Raw genomic sequence first — 21,000 nt, 5'->3', positions numbered from 1 at the left:
TGGATGCCGCTTGCGGCTTTAATTTTTCTTGTTCTTCATCGCTTTGAACTCTAATTTGACCCCCTGAACATGCTCAAAAACTCACCAAACTTTGCCCTAAATTCAGAATCGGCGAAAAATTTAGTTTTTTCTGGGCCATTTTTTTTTTCCTAAAAAAATGGCGCGACAGCGCCACCAACAAAAGTCAAAATACATTGCGCCTATGGGAGACGCCCCGAGGTCAACTTTGTCGTAAAGCTACGAAATTCGGAACACGCATTCCTCTTGTGAGGACAAAAAACAAATATTATTGTGGCCACGCCCCCAGACTTACCCTATGGCCGCCATCTTCCTTTGAAAATGAAAACACGCTGAGAGCCAAAGTCATATTTTGTACGGCGTAACCGTAGCGTTGACAGAAACATCCCATGTTATCCTTATGGGAAAATCGTAGAATCGCTCAAATCACCACATTTTTACACTTCACACTTTAACAAACTCCTCCTAGGGCGATTGTCCGATCAAGCTCATATTTGGGAAAAATCATCTATACAAGCGGGGCATCAAAACTTATCCATATTTTGATTCTAAGTGCTACGGTCTCTGTGTGGCGGACCCGCAAATATATGTCAGAAATGGGAAAACAGCGAAATCTCTAAAATGACCACATTTTCACGCTTCACACTTTCACCAACTCCTCCTAGGCCGATTGCCCGATCAAGCTCATATTTGGGGAAATCATCTACACAAATGGGGCATCAAAAGTTATCCATATTTTGATTTTAAGTGCTACGGTCTCTGTGCCGTGGAGCTGCAAATATATGTCACAAATGGGAAAAACGCCAAATCCTTGAAATGTTCACATTTATGCTTCACACTTTAATGAACTCCTCTGTGGGCAATAGCTCGATCAAGCTCATATTTGGGAAAAATAATCTACACAAGCGGAGCATCAAAAGTTATCCATATTTTTATTCCAAGTGTCACGGTCTCTGTGCGCTGGAGCTGCATATTTGACCGACATTTGTGTTCATTTGCACTGGTTGTCCACATGTCCAATGTGTCGCTGTCTTAGTTCTTAGATAATTGCGTTAGCGCCATCTCTGTAAAATGCAGAGAGCAGAGTCGGAAGGCCGGCGGCCCGCGAGGGTCGTTGGATGCCGCTTGCGGCTTTAATTTTTATTATTTTTCTTGTTCTTCTGCTTTTTGAGCTCTAATATGACCCCCTGAACATGCTCAAAAACTCACCAAACTTTGCCCAAAATTCAGAATCGGCGAAAAATTTTGTTTTTTCTGGGCCATTTTTTTTTTCGTTAAAAAATGGCGCGACAGCGCCACCGACAAAAGTCAAAATACATTGCGCCTATGGGAGACGCCCCGAGGTCAACTTTGGCGTAAAGCTACAAAATTCGGGACACGCATTCCTCTCGTGAGGACAAAAAAAAATAAATATTGTGGCCACGCCCCCAGACTTACCCTATGGCCGCCATCTTCCTTTGAAAATGAAAACACGCTGTGTTAGCCATTTTGTTCACGTCAAACTTTGACGAACTCCTCCTAGGGCGTTTTGCCCAACGACTTCAAAATCGGCGTACGTCCTCTGGACAAGTGGGGCATCTAAAGTTATCCAATTTTTTTAGATACCTTTACCGGTCTGTGTGCGGCGCAGCCGCAAAGTTGGACAACTTATTTTGGAATATTGCAGATCTAAAAATTGCTCCTATTTGATCAAAACGAGTCCGATTAGGGGGGTGCACGGTGGCAAAGGCGGTTAGCGCTCTTGCCTCCCAAGAAGGAGATCATGGGTTCGATTCCCGGACCAGACCAACATCACATGATCTCTCTGGGTGGAGTCTGCATGTTCTCCCCGTGTTATCGTGGGTTCTCTCCGGGTTCTCCGGCTTCCTCCCACCGTCCAAAGACATGCATGTGTTAGGTAAAATTGGCGACTCTAAAAAATTGGCCCTAGTGAATGAATGTGAGCGTGAACTGTCTGTAATGTCTATGTCTCTGTGTCAGCCCTGCGACAAGTTGGCCACTGTCCAGGGTGTACCCCGCCTAAGGCCCGAAGTCACTGGGATAGGCTCCAGTCACCCGCGAGCCCGAAAGGGAACAAGTGGTAGAAAATGGATGGAGTCCAATTAGGACCAAATTTGAATCAGTTGTTAAACTTTCAAGTTTGGACCAGTTTAGCATGACAAAATTGAAATGGATGCGATAGCGCCCCCTACAGAGTTGCCTTTGAGTGAACATTGATGGACAAAAACTGGTTTTACACAAATGTTCTAAACTTTGCCCAAAATTCTATTTTGGGGTCCCGAGCAAAAGGCCAATCAAACCTATGCCTTAATTTTTACGGCGTAGCCGTAGCCATGACGGAAACCTCCCATGATATCCTTATGGGAAAATCGCGAAATTGCTCAAATCACCACATTTTTACGCTTCACACTTTAACGAACTGCTCCTAGGGTGATTGTCTGATCAAACTCATATTTGGGGAAAATCATCTACACAAGCGAGGCATCAAAAGTTATCCATATTTTGATTCTAAGTGCTACGGTCTCTGTGTGGCGGACCCGCAAATATATGTCAGAAATGGGAAAACAGCGAAATCTCTAAAATGACCACATTTTTATGCTTCACACTTTAACAAACTCCTCCTAGTGCGAAAGCCCGATCAAGTTCATATTTGGGGAAAATCATCTACACAAGTGAGGCATCAAAACTTATCCATCTTTTGATTTTAAGTGATACGGTCTCTGTGCCGTGGAGCTGCAAATATACTGTCACAGATGGGAAAACGCCAAATCTTTGAAATGTTCACATTTACGCTTCACACTTTAACAAACTCCTCCATGGGAAATAGCTCGATCAAGCTTTACTTTGGGAAATATCATCTACACAAGCGGAGCATCAAAAGTTATCCATATTTATATTCTAAGTGCTACGGTCTCTGTGCGGCGGAGCAGCACATTTGACTGACACTTGTGTTCATTTGCACTGGATTGGCCATGTCCAATGTGTCGCCGTCTGTCAAGTTCTTTTTTAATTCAACACACACTAAGGGCGCCATCTTTATCAAGTCGAAAGCGCAGAGTCGGAAGGCCGGCGGCCCGCGAGGGCCGTTGGATGCCGCTTGCGGCTTTAATTCTTGTTCTTCTGCTTTTTGAGCTCTAATTTGACCCCCTGAACATGCTCAAAAACTCACCAAACTTTGCCCAAAATTCAGAATCGGCGAAAAATTTGATTTTTTCTGGGCCATTTTTTTTTTCGTTAAAAAATGGCGCGACAGCGCCACCGACAAAAGTCAAAATACATTGTGCCTATGGGAGACGCCCCGAGGTCAACTTTGTCGTAGAGCTACGAAATTTGGGACACGCATTCCTCTCTTGAGGACAAAAAAAAATATTACTGTGGCCACGCCCCCAGAATTACCCTATGCCCGCCATCTTCCTTTGAAAATGATAACAAGCTGAGTAAGCCATTTTGTTCACGTCAAACTTTGACGAACTCCTCCTAGGGCGTTTTGCCCACCGACTTCAAAATCGGCGTACGTCCTCTGGACAAGTGGGGCATCTAAAGTTATCCAAATTTTTGGTATACCTTTTATGGTCTGTGTGCGGCGCAGCCGCAAAGTTGGACCACTTATTTTGGGATATTGCTAATCTAAAAATTGCTCCCTTTTGATCAAAACCAGTCCGATTAGGACCAAATTTGAATCAGTTGTTAAACTTTCTAGTTTGGACCAGTTTAGGCTGACAAAATTGAAATGGCCGCGATAGCGCCCCCTACAGAGTGACCTTTAAATTAACATAGAAGGTCAAACATTTGTTTTACCAAAATGTTCTAGACTTTACCCAAAATTTTATTTTGCCGTCCCGATCAAAAAAGCCAATCAGACAAATGCCTTCATTTTTACGGCGTAGTCGTAGCGATGACAGAAACATCCCATGTTATCCCTATCGGAAAACCGCAAAATCTCTCAAATTACCACATTTTTATGTTTTACACTTTATCAAACTCCTCCTAGTGCGTTTTGCCCACCGACCTCAAAATCGGTGTACGTCCTCTAGACAAGTGGGGCATCTAAAGTTATCCAAATTTTAAGGATTACTTTTACGGTCTCTGTGCGACGGAGCCGCAAACGTTTCCCAGAATTCTGACTATTTGGCCTTCGGAGTGGCATATAAACAATAGAGTTTTTCCAAATGACATGACATTTTGCACAAAATTCTCATTTGCCATCTTAATCATAACAGTATGAGAGCCAAAGTCATATTTTGTACGGCGTAACCATAGCGATGACAGAAACATCCCATGCTATCCTTATGGGAAAATCGCAAAATCGCTCAAATCACCACATTTTCTCCTCCTTCTAGGGCGATTGTCTGATCAAACTCATATTTGGGGAAAATCATCTACACAAGCGGGGCATCAAAAGTTATCCTAATTTTGATTCTAAGTGCTACGGTCTCTGTGTGGCGGACCCGCAAATATATGTCACAAATGGGAAAACAGCTAAATCTCTAAAATGACCACATTTTTCCGCTTCACATTTTAACGAACTCTTCCTAGGATGAATACCCGATCAAGTTCATTTTTGGGGAAAATCATCTACACAAGCGGGGCATCAAAAGTTATCCATATTTTTATTCCAAGTGTCACGGTCTCGACCGACATTTGTGTTCATTTGCACTGGTTAAGCACAGCGTTGTACATGTCCAATGTGTCGCTGTCTTAGTTCTCAGACAATGACGGCGCGTTAGCGCCATCTCTGTAAAATGCAGAGAGCAGAGTCGGAAGGCCGGCGGCCCGCGAGGGCCGTTGGATGCCGCTTGCGGCTTTAATTTTACTTTGATGCCTATTTCTGCAGCCAGCAACACTATATATTACTAATATAAACTATATAACTCAAGTCCTCTTGTGGACACTAAGTGATGATGATTAAAAATAAAATTCCTTTGTACATTTGGATTATGGTTTTCAGATGAAAGTTGAAAAAGTCTTTTAGATTTTATAAAACAGTTTCAAGATGACTTATAAACACATTCTAATGCATTAATACACACTCATTATTTGTTTATAAGAACTAATAAGGTATTTAAAATGTTTTTATGGTTATAAAGGTATTATAAATGCTAGTAAATGCCTTATAACAAATAAGTAGTGCTGATGAATATCAATAGTTTACCATAAGGTAACCAGCATAAATAATAATAATAACAAACCACACAACAGCAGCATAAACTAGTAAAAGAACCAGCAGGATTTGGGTTATGTCACATTCAACCAACAGAATCTTCACCTCCTTCGTACAAACACGATTCTTCTATGATTTCTCCTCTGGTTCTGTGCATCTGGTGCACAGGTCAAACTTCTAATAACATGGTCAGCTGGGTCGGATGGGTCAGCTGGGTCGGATGGGTCAGATGGGTCGGATGGGTCAGATGGGTCAGATGGGTCGGATGGGTCAGCTGGGTCGGATGGGTCAGATGGGTCGGCTGGGTCAGATGGGTCAGATGGGTCGGATGGGTCAGATGGGTCGGATGGGTCAGATGGGTCGGATGGGTCAGATGGGTCAGATGGGTCGGATGGGTCAGATGGGTCGGATGGGTCAGATGGGTCGGATGGGTCAGATGGGTCAGATGGGTCGGATGGGTCAGCTGGGTCGGATGGGTCAGATGGGTCGGCTGGGTCAGATGGGTCAGATGGGTCGGATTGGTCAGATGGGTCGGATGGGTCAGATGGGTCGGATGGGTCAGATGGGTCAGATGGGTCGGATGGGTCAGATGGGTCGGATGGGTCAGATGGGTCGGATGGGTCAGATGGGTCGGATGGGTCGGATGGGTCAGACGGGTCAGATGGGTCAGATGAAAGGTGGTGCATGGATTGAAACAGAGGATGTATTTGGGAGCAGACCTGTCCCGGAGCGCTGGAGTCACACACTGAAGTGGAGTACTGTCGGTCCAGCTCAGGAGCGTTGTCATTCTGGTCCAGGGTCTCTATGGCGACCACAACCCGGGACACCAGGTTATGATTGTCTGAAGGAAAGAGAAAAACACCAGACAACATAAGACGGATGGATCATTAAGAGCTCGGATTGCATTACCTCTGAAACTCAAGAACTTGTTCTACAAAGAGTTCTCATGGCGCCACCGTGCCCCATCATAGAACTACAGGAACTAGGAAGCTGCTTCCTCGCCACTGCGAGCAAGCTGCTTCCAATGCGAACGAGCTGCTTCCACTGCGAGCAAGCTGCTTCCAATGCGAACGAGCTACTTCCAGTGTGAGCAAGCTGCTTCCACTGCAAGCGAGCTGCTTCCACTGCGAGGGAGCTGCTTCCAGTGCGAGCGAGCTGCTTCCAGTGCGAGCGAGCTGCTTCCAGTGCGAGGGAGCTGCTTCCAGTGCGAGCGAGCTGCTTCCAGTGCGAGGGAGCTGCTTCCAGTGCGAGCGAGCTGCTTCCAGTGCGAGCGAGCTGCTTCCACTGCGAGGGAGCTGCTTCCAGTGCGAGCGAGCTGTTTCCAGTGCGAATGAGCTGCTTCCACTGCGAGCAAGCTGCTTCCAGTGCGAGCGAGCTGCTTCCACTGCGAGGGAGCTGCTTCCAGTGCGAGCGAGCTGCTTCCAGCTGCTTCCAGTGCGAGCGAGCTGCTTCCAGTGCGAGAGAGCTGCTTCCAGTGCGAGCGAGCTGCTTCCACTGCGAGCGAGCTGCTTCCAGTGCGAGCGAGCTGCTTCCAGTGCGAGCGAGCTGCTTCCACTCAGAGCGAGCTACTTCCAGTGTGAGCGAGCTGCTTCCAGTGAGAGCGAGCTGCTTCCAGTGCGAGCGAGCTGCTTCCAGTGTGAGCGAGCTGCTTCCAGTGCGAGCGAGCTGCTTCTTCGCCACTGTGAGGTTGTTTTGATTCAAGATTTTTAAAGTAATAATCAGGTGCATATGTCATTATGTGGGTGGCACACAGGGCCGGCCCAGCCTATAAGCAGCCGCGTAGGGCCCCGAGGCGTTAATAGGGCCCCCAATCTGGCAACCCGTCTTATGCGAAGTGCAAGCGCAGCGTGCGCCACTAGTGTAGTAGCGCTGCTGGCGCGGCAGCGCACACAGCGGTAACATATAAGGCACAAACCGCATTTATTTGTAATGACAATCTGGCAACCAAGGCACCAAACCTGCTCTGATTGGTCAACTTCATTGTGCGCGAGGAGCTCGAGAGCAAAACATAAACACTACACAACGTGGTCCCTGCGTGGTCCTCATGTCCAGAGGAATATATCTCCTGGTGCCGAAAAACAAAAGAAGAAACTTCTTGACGATGTAAAGAAACTGCAAACTCAACAACACTCTCCAGGTTTTGAACTTCTCTTACAAAGAGACGGTTAATGCTGCTGTTTGAAACAACACGATTCTGTCACGTTAGTTCGCTCAGGCTGGAGGCGACGAGAGCTCTGCCCCGCGCACAATATGTGTGAATGAAAGATAATAAGATTAATATTTACACCAGCCCCGTAGTGTCAGCTGCAGGTGAGGCCGGTGAGGGGCCTCTATGCCCCGGGTCACTAAGAGGCGGAGATCCGGTCCGGACGAGCGCCGTCTCGTCCAGAACCTCTGATGTGAGACTTTGGAGTGAACAGTGTGCGGCCCCTGTCCCGGGCCCCTGTCCCGGGCCCCTGTCCCGGGCCCCTGTCCCGGGCCCCTGTCCCGGGCCCCTGAGCAGCCTCAGTTAGAGATGAGCGGTTTGAGTTTGCGTCCCTCTCTCTCACATCACCATGTGTGAGATCAATCGTGACTCGTGATGTCTGTTTTACTTTGACTTCTTAACGTGGAATAAGAGGAACGTAAAGGTTTATGCACGTGAGGTCCATCAGCCAATCACATCGCAGCATTGTTTCATGCAGGAGTCCAGTGTGTGATGTTCTGATCAGAACAAACATTTATATTGTAATTAACTTTTAATAGAGCAGTAAAACATTTCAATTTATTTAAAAAGCATCATTAGACTATTTGTAGTGAAAAATAACCAGACATATTATAATTACGTCTGTTATAGAATAATACTATATATTTTTATACAAAAGTGGCAAAGTTGCAGAAACACAGTCTCTTCACTAGAGCGAGGTTTGGACCTTCACTTCTCGTTCTGTTCATTCTCTGGGAATAACATGTTTGTTTTATCAGTGTTAATTGTTAATCAAGCAATGCTTATGCTATTTGTTTAATTTAATATAACTTGTTTTGTCACTTTGGCAAGAAGGAACAGTTGGGAGCAGTAAAAGATAAATTAGTAAGGATAACTATTACTTTTACATTTTCAGTTAAAATTAATCAATTTGACCATAAATATTTTTCATAGCCAATATTGAATACTACTACTGAATATACTAATGTATTAATAACTGGCTTTAGTCATTTTCTCCTGGCACAGTTTCATCACATCATCATTTTATAGCATTACAACCTCAACATTTTACTCTTACTTTAGTGGCTGGACCACATTAAAATGCAACAGAAGACGCAAAAAGGTCTGACAATCTCTGGCCCCCAGGCCCCCCCTGTTCATTAATTTAAACTGCTAATGTGGCTGTCGACCCTTAACGCCCACAAATACGCCCAAAAACATATCTGGGACGTGTGTTATTTGTACAGGGAGTAGAGGTGATGTCAGCGGAATACCAAGTTGCATTGTGAGATTTAAGTCATCAATATTTGACCTTGTGAGGTGTTGAGAGTAAACTAACTGGCAAACGGATGCCCTCGCGTTTTGGTGCTTTGTTTGCGTTGAAGAAAGTTCCTATATGTGAATTGTTTACTGACAATGGCAATAAAACTGATTCTGATGATGTGGTGAGGGGCCCCCAAAAATGTTTTCGCTTAGGGCCCCCTGAAGGCTTGGGCCGGCCCTGGTGGCACATGGGGCAAGGTCTGGCCACCCTCCCATCATTGTGTGCCCTTAGCATTTGCCTGTACTGCCTGTGCCACAGGCCGGCTCTGAGTACGTGTGAGATTGTGATGAAACAGAATAATAGAGAATCTTAAAAAAATACAACAATTAGACTCAACTTGAGAAAAAAAGACAGGAAAAATAAACTATTTTGAAAAGATAAAAAGACTAAACCACTTGTACAACTAGAAGAATCCAGAAGCACAGAACTAACCCTCTGAACAAAGGTCTGGATGGATTTCAGATGAAAGACGATGGGTCTTTAAGGAGCTGCAGAGGAATGATCTGAATACCATGATGAATAATAATATAATACCATGTCATTCAGGGGAAACACATTATCTTCGAGAATGACCAGTAAAGGCCGTAAAAGTGGATGAAGGTTTGTCCAGAGTGTCTCCCTCTCACGACCCAAAGTTGCTCCTCCACTCGCCTCATCTCACGGGAAGAAGAAGGAGAAGTGAAAACGACACTGAATCATTCAAATAGAAAAGCCCTCGTGTTATAGCTTCAGCTGAAAGTCCATCACTCCAAAGTGCTGGCCCTTCTCCCTGTGAGATATGTGAGTGTGTTCAAAGTGTGCTTCCTGTTTGGCCCCGGGCCTTGGCGGTGAGGTGGAGGGCGTGGCACGTACCCCTCTGAGTGGCGATGACTGTGATGTTGTGCCACTGCTCCAGCTCCCGGTCCAGCTCCATCACGGTGCTGATGGAGCCGCTGTCGGAGGCGATTCGGAACAGAGCCTCCGGGTCCGTCTGCGGGTCGATGGAGAACCTGGAGAATGCACAGCAATAAAGAACGCTGAGGCGGAGCTGTGAAGTACAGGTATTTTCTATTATAATGGACACACACTGCGGTCACTGTGGCCAATCACAGGCCTTCAAGTGGGAGATTTACATATTCTTCTGCTGAATAAAACTAGCTAACGAACGAGCTAAAAACAAACGTATTTTACATGATTTTTTACACGATTTTCATTGTAAACCTGAGCATTCCCAGGGATGATGCAGTTTAAGTAAAGCTAAACCAACAACAACAACAACAACAACAACAACAACAACAACAACAATAACAACAACAACATGCTTTATTTTGAAGGTTACATCAGTTAGTGCTGGTTTGTCCAGATGAATGTGGCCCTCAGACACATTATTCTGGTGAAACGGCCCACATTACCATAAGCAGCACGTTTTAATAAACCCAATGACATTTTAGCAGTCCAATTAAAGTGTGTTTGTCAGGTTTTTAACATTATTAACATATATATCCTTATTTTAACTTTATTTGTTACAATATAGATTCAAGGACCGCCTGAGCTCGTCCAATGGAGCATGTTGAGAAGGAGACAGACATGTAACTGAAGCAAAACCCAACTACTAGTCATTTCAATATGCTTTAAATATTATAAACACATTAGATTGTTTATTATGTATATTAGGCTTGTGTGATATATCAGTTCCAGTATTGGTATTGGACGATATTGACCGATTTCCACCGATATCAACAAATTAGCCAATATTTAGTGCTGATATCGTGTTGGCGCTGCCCCATGTGAGAACAGACTCATGGGTAAAAACGTAAATAGAAGAGCAACGAGGCTAAACGTATATCTGACTGTTTACAATAAAAATGCCACAAATAGATTTAATTCCCCCAAGACATTTATGGGCTTTGCTATGAATTTAAAAATATAAATATTGGTGCACACAGCTGCCAAATGACAAGAAACGTGTTGCATCCGGTCAGGATTCAAAGTGTCAGAATGCACACGTCCTGGTTCTGACCAGGTCAAAGGTCAACACGGCCGAGTCAGAACCAGCACAAAGGGGAATGTCTTTTCCATCAGCACAAATCATTCCATTGGCCCCTGAGCTCCACCCACCTGATGTTATTGCTCTGCCCCGTGTCAGGGTCCACGGCGAGCACCCGTCCCACCGAGCAGACCGGGGGGCAGTTCTCGGACACGTCCAGGTGGTAACGCGACTGAGAGAACTTGGGTGGCTCGTCTGCGTTCAGCACCATCACCCGGACAGTGGCCTGGTCTTTGAACGGGCCCTTCTTCAAAAAACGAGGATCCACCACCGGGTTTGCGACTTCCACTGAGAACGTGTAGGAATTGCGAGTCTCATAATCCAGCAGCTATTGAGGAAAAGAAGAAAGGAGAAAGAATATGCAGGCTTTGCTTTTTGAAGCCTTTCATACATGATTAATGCAGACAGTAAAGGGCTGTATACCGCTCTTATACTTGTGATACTTCATACAGCCCCCCAGACACATTTCTATCATCTCGCTTTCAAATTATGAATTCATTTATTTCGTTCTGTGCATTACATTTTCTTTGTGACTCCAAACGAAACTGGGAAAAAAAAGTACAAATAAATATCTGTGCTCAATACAATGTACTGCAACTTCAAACTAATGCTAATCAAGCGGAAGTATTCATCATAAGCATAATTTGAGTCAAAATACAAAGATTGATATATTGCTTATATAATTCAGTGTATTATTATTATTATTAGAGTATTGCTATTAATAATTGTATAAGTCAAACCTTTTAGAGTATTTTATGTTTCTCTAAAAACACGATGTAGTGAAATAAGTCCATAGAAACATGCAGAAAAAGCACAAACATGTTTTAAATCATAAAGTCTGTCACAATTGTCTCAAAGCAATGGCCTCTTTTCTTTCATCTCACTCCAGGAAGTTAATTTGTTCCTCTTTTTTCCACTCCACAATAATTATCTTTGAATTCCCAAAGCTGCACAAAACCCTTAAAAGTAAAACAACTCATTTATATTAGTTCTCCTTTGCCTAACCTAATCACTTCAAATTGACCAGGTTTTTTGTCACCGGCTGCTGATTAGCATAGCCCATTGTTAGTCATTAATTGCCCATTAGCGAGCCGTGGGATTTCAACCTGTCAGCCGTGTTTGAGGTGCGTTCATAAAGAGTGGAAATGACTAAATTAATTATGTGCAAGAACAAAGGGATCGCTCAATTATTTTTAACTATTTCAAGTCTCTACATGCAGCGACATCGTGTAAATATAAAGTGTAAAACAAGCATTTGTGATGAATTTACTTTCTTCTCTTATTGACTTTTTCCCCAGCCTTTTTTCTCTTTGGCTTTTCGTCCAGCCGTTCTCCAGAGAGACTAATTATTAAAGGATGGGCCATATTGACAAAAAAGAATGTTCTTTAGCGTTCTTTATGTTCTTAGGCCCATCACAATGACACAAATAATAATCAGAAATGGGGAACTCATTGTTGTGTCTTTAAACGTTCTGATATTTGGAAGTTCACGTCACAGCTTTGCTCCATTTTTATTTCACATATTGCTGGTAGTTTTTAATTATACTCAATATTCAAACAGTATTCTCAATATTATCTTTGTATTTTATTCTCTGTCCCTCCTTGATGACAATTATACCTGATAAAAACTCTTCCATTGGACCCTTCACTAGAGGTTATACACGTTCATATAAAATAGTTTTCATTCAAAAATGCCAACAACAACAACAACAACAACAACAACAACAACAACAACAACAACAACAACTGTGCTCAACAAAGGGACTCATACATGTCAGAAACATGTAATTCATCATTTCAACTGTGTGTGACCCCGACGTGTGTGACCCCGACGTGTGTGACCTCAAAGTGTGTGACCTCAAAGTGTGTGACCCTGAAGTGTGTGACCCAAAAGTGTGTGACCTCAAACTGTGTGACCTCAAACTGTGTGACCCCAAAGTGTGTGACCCCGAAGTGTGTGACCTCAAAGTGTGTGACCTCAAAGTGTGTGACCTCAAAGTCTGTGACCTCAAAGTGTGTGACCCTGAAGTGTGTGACCCCAAAGTCTGTGACCTCAAAGTGTGTGACCCCAAAGTGTGTGACCTCAAAGTGTGTGACCCTGAAGTGTGTGACCCCAAAGTGTGTGACCCCAAAGTGTGTGACCTCAAAGTGTGTGACCTCAAAGTGTGTGACCCCAAAGTGTGTGACCTCATAGTGTGTGACCTCAAAGTGTGTGACCTCAAAGTGTGTGACCCCGAAGTGTGTGACCCTGAAGTGTGTGACCCTGAAGTGTGTGACCTCAAAGTGTGTGACCCTGAAGTGTGTGACCCCAAAGTGTGTGACCCCAAAGTGTGTGACCCCATCTGTGTTCCTGTTGTTTATTTCCACTGTTCACTTGATTTTCCTTTTGTAAAAATCAGGTACAAATGAAATATTTCGCAGACTTGTACAAATATGTCATTAAACTGTAGCAGCTCTTTCACATCCGTGTGTTTTGAGCTCATTTCTCACCTTCTGACACTTCTAACTGTATGAATGTTGTGTCATGTCATGTTAGTCACTTTAGTCTTTATTTGTCACGGCCGTTTACGAAATCATTCATTTTACAAGAGATCAATTATCAATTACAATCTTGCATTTCAAACTACTGTATTTTCCGGACTATAAGTCGCACTGGAGTATAAGTCGCACCAGCCAAAAAATGCATAATAGAGAAGAAAAAAACACATATAAGTTGCACTGGAGAATGAAATGCAGTTGCAAGTGTGAAAATAACAAATAATATCACATATAAGTCGCTCCGGAGTATAAGTATAAGTATATAAGTATAAATATAAGTATAAGTCGCACCCCGGCCAAAACTATGACTGCGACTTATAGTCCGGAAAATACGGTATAAACTATATTTTAAAGCAACTTAGCATGTAACAAGGTTTTCCCACCAAGTACAGGTCAAATTCAAAAGTATTTCAAGGTTAAGCAAAAGGAACTAATCACTTATCATTCTGTCGCCAAAGGAATGAATCTGCTGCAGCCTGAACGTTAAAGTCCAATCAGTGTGTCAGAATGTGTCAGAATTTTTTCAGAATTTGTCAGAATTTGTCAGAATTTGTCAGGAAATCAGCACCAGCGTCATTTTGGTTGGTGCCAGCTCCTCATCACGTCCTTTTGTTCAGCGCATTGTTCACAGCTTTGAGGACGGAGCCAGAAAACCCACGTGCCACTGCATTAGTACAGATTATGATGCAGTCAGCGAGAATCAAGCCCACAACCTGTCTCATGCCAACTGCCCGGCTCTCATTGAACACATTACAATTTCAATTCACATTCTATAGTTTTTCAAATAGCAAAGTTTCAGATGACATCACAATATTCTGTATCTAATAAAAAGAGACAGGGACAGGAAACATATTGGGATGAATAAAAACAGAGAGGTTTTAGATCCAACTGGAGGTGGAGGAGAAATGTATAATATAGCAAATATTGTTTTGTATTTTATGATAATACTGATGATGATGACAATGATAATAATAATGATGAAAAATAATACTAATAATACGTAAAATGACCTGAAAAAAGACATCTAATGCAGTCGTTCCCAGACCTTTGTAGTCGTGGACCCCAAAGACTCTGTACGTGCACTGCTCAAACCGACTACAAAATATTGAATCATTTTCGCATTCTGCAGGAGAATTGTGCATGTTCTTCTCTTTTGCAACCCTGAAATATCCAAATATTACAAATACTTAACAAATAAAGACACTATTGCAATATTTCTAGTATAAGTGATGTTTTTGCCCTTTTTTGGTTCATTTTATCGTCCATCCACATTTTTCTGTGATACTTGAACCTCAACCAAGACTTTTTTTTTTTTTTTTAATAGAACACCCAAACAGTGGTGTAAATGATCATTTTTAATATATGCATTCTAATCAACAGCATCTCTCCAGAAAGAATCGGTGAGTGTGACGTGAAGTGGTCATTGTTCCACATCCGCTCATCACAGCGCTCGTCACTCACCTGGTTCAGCACAATCACAGCCTCTCGCTCTCGGCCGCTGATGTTGAAAATCTGCGCCTCCTCCGTGTCTATGATGTTGAACTGGAGCTGTGCATTCTCCCCCAGGTCCGGGTCAGAGGCGGTCAAGCGGCCCAACTCCACACCTGGAGCGGCCAGTTCAGAGATGGAAAAGGACCAGGCACCTGCACGAGCACAACATCAATACAAGAGTCTGTGAGCGCTGGCAGGCAATGGGAATCAAAGTCCGCTACTTACTCAGGGCTTTTATATAGATTCATGAAATATAACTATTTATAATTCATTTATTCCCTTCAAGAAGTAGCGCTTTGCATTGGCACAGATTGCTTTCGTTTATTCCACCTCAGGGCAGCGCCAATAGAACCACAGCAAATCCAAAAATGGGGAGAATAGGGAGTTCATAAATGATGCATGGAATTATTAAATGACATTGACGGGCTGGAAAACACAACAGGCTTCAACAGTCCAGGGGTCAAGCTTCAACAGTCCAGGGGTCGGGCTTCAACAGTCCAGGGGTCAGGCTTCAACAGTCCAGGGGTCGGGCTTCAACAGTCCAGGGGTCAGGCTTCAACAGTCCAGGGGTCAGGCTTCAACAGTCAATGACGGAAAACGTCTCTCTCAACCCGATCGGGAGACTAAATCTCACGATTTTAAGATATTTCAATCAACCTTTTGTACGCCGCTGTCCTTTATTTTGGTAGCTAAGGCAAGCAGGGGAACATGCATCTAAACACAACTTCTGTTCATATTCTGTTCATATTCTGTTCATATTCTGTTCATATTCTGTTCATGTTCTGTTCATGTTCTGTTCATATTCTGTTCATATTCTGTTCATATTCTGTTCAAATTCTGTTCATGTTCTGTTCATGTTCTGTTCATATTCTGTTCATATTCTGTTCATGTTCTGTTCATATTCTGTTCATGTTCTGTTCATATTCTGTTCAAATTCTGTTCATGTTCTGTTCATATTCTGTTCATATTCTGTTCATATTCTGTTCAAATTCTGTTCATGTTCTGTTCATATTCTGTTCATATTCTGTTCATATTCTGTAAGCCATGATTTGTATGAAGTAAAAATGAAGGAATCAAATTGGCCCTTGATCAGCTCAAGGTTAAAGTACAATTTACACACAATCTCTATCCTCCATCCTCCACCATCTCCATCCTCCATCCTCCACCATCTCCATCCTCCATCCTCCACCATCTCTATCCTCCATCCTCCACCATCTCCATCCTCCATCCTCCACCATCTCTATCCTCCATCCTCCACCATCTCCATCCTCCATCCTCCACCATCTCCATCCTCCATCCTCCACCATCTCTATCCTCCATCCTCCACCATCTCTATCCTCCAATCCTCCACCATCTCTGTCCTCCATCCTCCACCATCTCTATCCTCCATCCTCCATCCTCCACCATCTCTATCCTCCATCCTCCACCATCTCTATCCTTCAATCCTCCACCATCTCTATCCTCCATCCTCCACCATCTCTATCCTCCATCCTCCACCATCTCTATCCTCCGTCCTCCATCCTCCACCATCTCTATCCTCCATCCTCCATCCTCCACCATCTCTATCCTCCATCCTCCACCATCTCTATCCTCCATCCTCCACCATCTCCATCCTCCATCCTCCACCATCTCTATCCTCCATCCTCCACCATCTCTATCCTCCATCCTCCACCATCTCTATCCTCCAATCCTCCACCATCTCTATCCTCCAATCCTCCACCATCTCTATCCTCCATCCTCCACCATCTCTATCCTCCATCCTCCATCCTCCACCATCTCTATCCTCCATCCTCCACAATCTCTATCCTCCATCCTCCACCATCTCTATCCTCCATCCTCCACCATCTCTATCCTCCATCCTCCATCCTCCACCATCTCCATCCTCCATCCTCCACCATCTCTATCCTCCATCCTCCACCATCTCTATCCTCCATCCTCCACCATCTCTATCCTCCATCCTCCATCCTCCACCATCTCTATCCTCCATCCTCCACCATCTCTATCCTCCATCCTCCACCATCTCTATCCTCCATCCTCCACCATCTCTATCCTCCATCTTCCACCATCTCTATCCTCCACCCTCAGCTGGATGACTACAGAATGTGCATGTTTTGAGTTGATGGGGGAATCCAAAGTCCCCCGAGGAAACACCCAGAGATGGAGGAAAACAGGCAAGAAGCAAACAAACAAACAAACAAACAAACAAACAACCTTCTTGCTGTGAGGCGAGAGTGCTTCCCACAGCGATGATGATAGTGAAACAGCTGGATAAAACATGATAATAAAAAGACTGATCTGCATCATTATTTCCATGAGATTCACTCTGGTCCCGATGCATTCTGGGAGACATTTGTACTGGGTCAATAATGCTCCGCTTTATGATAAACACTGACAGAGGAAAAACATTGGACTAAACACGGAGTGACTTTGATGCCCACTGACTGTAAATGTGTCCTACATTAAAGAGCGTTCTGAATGTCCACAGTCCTGTTCCACAGTAATGACCTGGAGGAGACTCAAACTAACTCCAGCCTCCGAAATAAACAATGGCTTTTATACATTTATACGCACAAACATTTGATCCAAAAATAAAGCCAAACTCAAGTAAAATCTCGATCTGATTTCTGTTACTCCCATTACAGTACAACAGTCACATTAGCAGTAAATCGATGTACCAGTACTCTGAATATTACTACTACATGTGCCTTCTTTGTTGAATGTACAGGTATTCATAATCAACCTTTTAAACACAAAAAATATGATCAAAATATTGTATGATGTATTTGTGTGCATGCTTTTTAATACTCCTTTTCACACCTTTGTGATCAGCAGCATCCGCATTAAGGCCGTATCTTTTTAGGCCCGAGCCCCAGCAGGGCGGAGGGCCCACTGTCTGACCAAACATGCGGGCTGCGCCCGCATGTTTGGTACCCCGTCGCCCCTGGCAAGTACAGTGAACTAGCCCATGCCGAAGGCATGGATCATGCATACTTACTCCTGCTATGACAGAAAAAGTCAACAATGAGTGAATGGGCGTAGCCCATTCACTCATTGTTGACAACAGCAGCGCGAAGCGCTGCATTCCTCCAAAAACCCTCCTGGCATCGTCCCGTACGCGAGAGTCCATGCCGCAGGCATGGGCCATGCTTGTATCTGCTCAAATCAATGGAAGTCTATGGGGAGTGGGCGGGGCATCCCGACGGAATAGGGAGTGACGAGCGCGTAAGCGCTCGTAATGATGATTCCACCGCTTGGCGGCATCGGGAAGGCTTAGAGCTTTCAAACGATGTATAATTTGTTGTTATAGTGGAAATGGCTATATTGTTTTTGCTAAAAATATTATTATTTTTAGGCCCGAGCGCCACAAGCTGGCGAGAGGCCTATTAGTCTCGTAAGGCCGTGCGAAACGAGCACTTTACATTGGAATGACGACCGCTCCGCGGTCGTCATCCCAATATAAAGCACTCATTTGCGCTAAGTAGCTCACGAATACGTTCCCCATCTCTTGCATGTTCCGTGCATATAAGCATGTAATGCAAAAATTTAACATTATTACTGTATAGAGGGCCAAAAACACAAAGTGGGCGGAGCCCACTCAAAATTAAGGAAAGTACCCGTCAGTGACCAGGGACCCACACCATGAGGTAGGAAAGCGCGAGCGCTTTCCGAAAATGTATAGTTTATGATATTTGAAAAATGGGAAACATTGTTTTCGCATCGGAATATTATTCTTTCTTCTTCTTCTTCTTCTTCTTCTTCTTCTTCTTCTTCTTCTTCTTCTTCTTCTTCTTCTTCTTCTTCTTCTTCTTCTTCTTCTTCTTCTTCTTCTTCTTCTTCTTCTTCTTCTTCTTCTTCTTCTTCTTCTTCTTCTTCTTCTTCTCGGGACCAACCCCCCTATTTTTCACCCAGTGACATTGACGAAAAGTCACAAAAATGTTCACACCTCTAAAAATCGTGCCTCTCTACATTCATTTCCCTTTTCTAAAATAAAAAAAATGTGCGCGTCAGCGCCCCCAAATGTACCAAAAAATGCATTGAGAGATGGGAAATGACCCAAAAAAAATCTGATCGTAGAATCATGAAATTTGGCGCAGAGGTAGATGGTGACAAGAGAAGTAAAAAATATTATTTCGGCAACGCCGTCCGCCCAACCAGATGTCGGCCATATTGCTTCAAAAATGGCTAAACATGACTTCGGAGTTTTTTCAAACGTCGTACTTTTACGAACTCCTCCCAGGGCGTTGGCCCTAAAAAGCTGAAATTTGGTGAAAATGCTACTGAGGAGTGGGACATCAAAAGTTATTCAAATTACATTGACCCTGTCACGGTCTCTGTGCGGCGAAGCCACAAACTGTAGCTAGAATTTCAGAAATCTCCCATATGTAAAATTTCTGCCGTTTGCGCAGATAAAGTCCGAATTGCGTCAAATTAGAATCAGTTGTTAAACTCTTTGCCCTAAACCTACTTGAAGTGAAATAAATTTATTTGGCGCCACAGCGCCCCCTACAGATTTTATATGGAGGTTAAATGTTTAGTTTTGCGAAATTATATGAAATTTGACACACAACTCAATTTTAGCATCCCCATCAAAAAAGTCAATGAGAGCCATGTCATAATTGTTATGGCGTTGCCGTAACGATGACCGAAACCTTTCATGTTATTCCAATGGGGAAATCGCCAGAACATGTTTACACTTTAGACTTTCACAAACTCCTCCCAGGGCGTTAGCCCTATTAACCTGAAATTTGGTGAGACTCATCTTCAGGACCATCAAAAGTTATCCACATTTTTATTCAAAGAGTCACGGTGTCTGTGCGGCAAAGCCGCACATTTTGCCAAGAATTCAAAATAAAATAGCTTTTTGATGGTAAAACAAAGGGGAGAAGATGTGACAGCGTCACAGATTCAGCAGTAGGCGTAATAAAAGGACAATTGGGGCGCGTTAGCGAAAAATTTATTTTTTTCTGGGCCATTTTTTTTTTCGTTAAAAAATGGCGCGACAGCGCCACCGACAAAAGTCAAAATACATTGCGCCTATGGGAGACGCCCCGAGGTCAACTTTGTCGTAGAGCTACGAAATTCGGAACACGCATTCCTCTTGTGAGGACAAAAAACAAATATTATTGTGGCCACGCCCCCAGAATTACCCTATGCCCGCCATCTTCCTTTGAAAATGAAAACACGCTGTGTTAGCCATTTTGTTCACGTCAAACTTTGACGAACTCCTCCTAGGGCGTTTTGCCCACCGACTTCAAAATCGGCGGACGTCCTCTGGACAAGTGTGGCATTTAAAGTTATCCAATTTTTTGAGATACCTTTTACGGTCTGTGTGCGGCGCAGCCGCAAAGTTGGACCACTTATTTTGGGATATTGCAGATCTAAAAATTGTTCCCATTTGATCAAAACAAGTCCGATTAGGACCAAATTTGAATCAGTTGTTCAACTTTCTAGTTTGGACCAGTTTATGATGACAAAATTGAAATGGGCGCGATAGCGCCCCCTACAGAGTGACCTTTAAATTAACATTGAAGGTCAAAAATTAGTTTTACCAAAATTTTCTAAACTTTACCCAAAATTCTATTTTGGCGTCCCGATCAAAAAAGCCAATCAGACAAATGCCTTAATTTTTACGGCGTAGTCGTAGCGATGACAGAAACCTCCCATGTTATCCCAATGGGAAAACCGCTAAATCTCTCGAATATCCACATTTTTCTGTTTCACACTTTAACGAACTCCTCCTAGTGCGTTTTGCCCACCAACCTCAAAATCGGGGTACGTCCTCTAGACAAGTGGGGCATCGAAAGTTATCCAAATTTTAAGGATAGCTTTTACGGTCTCTGTGCGACGGAGCCGCAAACGTTTCCCAGAATTCTGACTATTTGGCCTTCAGAGTGGCCTGTAAACAACAGAGTTTTTCCAAATTACATGATATTTTGAACAAAATTCTAATTTGCCATCCTGATCATAAAAGTATGAAAGCCAAAGTCATATTTTGTACGGCGTAACCGTAGCGTTGACAGAAACATCCCATGTTATCCTTATGGGAAAATCGGAGAATCGCTCAAATCACCACATTTTTACGCTTCACACTTTAACGAACTCCTCCTAGGGCGATTGTCCGATCAAGTTCATATTTGGAGAATATCATCTACACAAGCGGGGCATCAAAACTTATCCATATTTTGATTCTAAGTGCTACGGTCTCTGTGTGGCGGACCCGCAAATATATGTCAGAAATGGGAAAACAGCGAAATCTC

At 43.6% G+C, this 21,000-nt stretch overlaps 1 protein-coding gene across 2 annotated transcripts in view; it reads right to left on the bottom strand.

The window, feature by feature from the left end:
- Positions 1-21,000, bottom strand: part of LOC140353983 (cadherin-24-like) — a 52,881-nt gene that overhangs the window by 14,495 nt on the left and 17,386 nt on the right. For both annotated transcript variants that reach the window (XM_072438784.1, XM_072438785.1), the window contains exons 5-8: positions 14,714-14,895; positions 10,786-11,042; positions 9,541-9,677; positions 5,899-6,020 (exon numbers count right to left, since the gene is read on the bottom strand). In XM_072438784.1, coding sequence (XP_072294885.1) covers positions 5,899-6,020; positions 9,541-9,677; positions 10,786-11,042; positions 14,714-14,895 — 698 coding nt within the window. The remainder of the gene's footprint in view (positions 1-5,898; positions 6,021-9,540; positions 9,678-10,785; positions 11,043-14,713; positions 14,896-21,000) is intronic.

Source organism: Eucyclogobius newberryi, unplaced genomic scaffold, assembly GCF_026437365.1.
Source record: "Eucyclogobius newberryi isolate DKJ021-1_F unplaced genomic scaffold, fEucNew1.0.hap1 SCAF_9, whole genome shotgun sequence".
Taxonomy (NCBI): Eukaryota; Metazoa; Chordata; class Actinopteri; order Gobiiformes; family Gobiidae; genus Eucyclogobius; species Eucyclogobius newberryi.
This window is presented reverse-complemented; position numbering and strand designations above follow the sequence as displayed.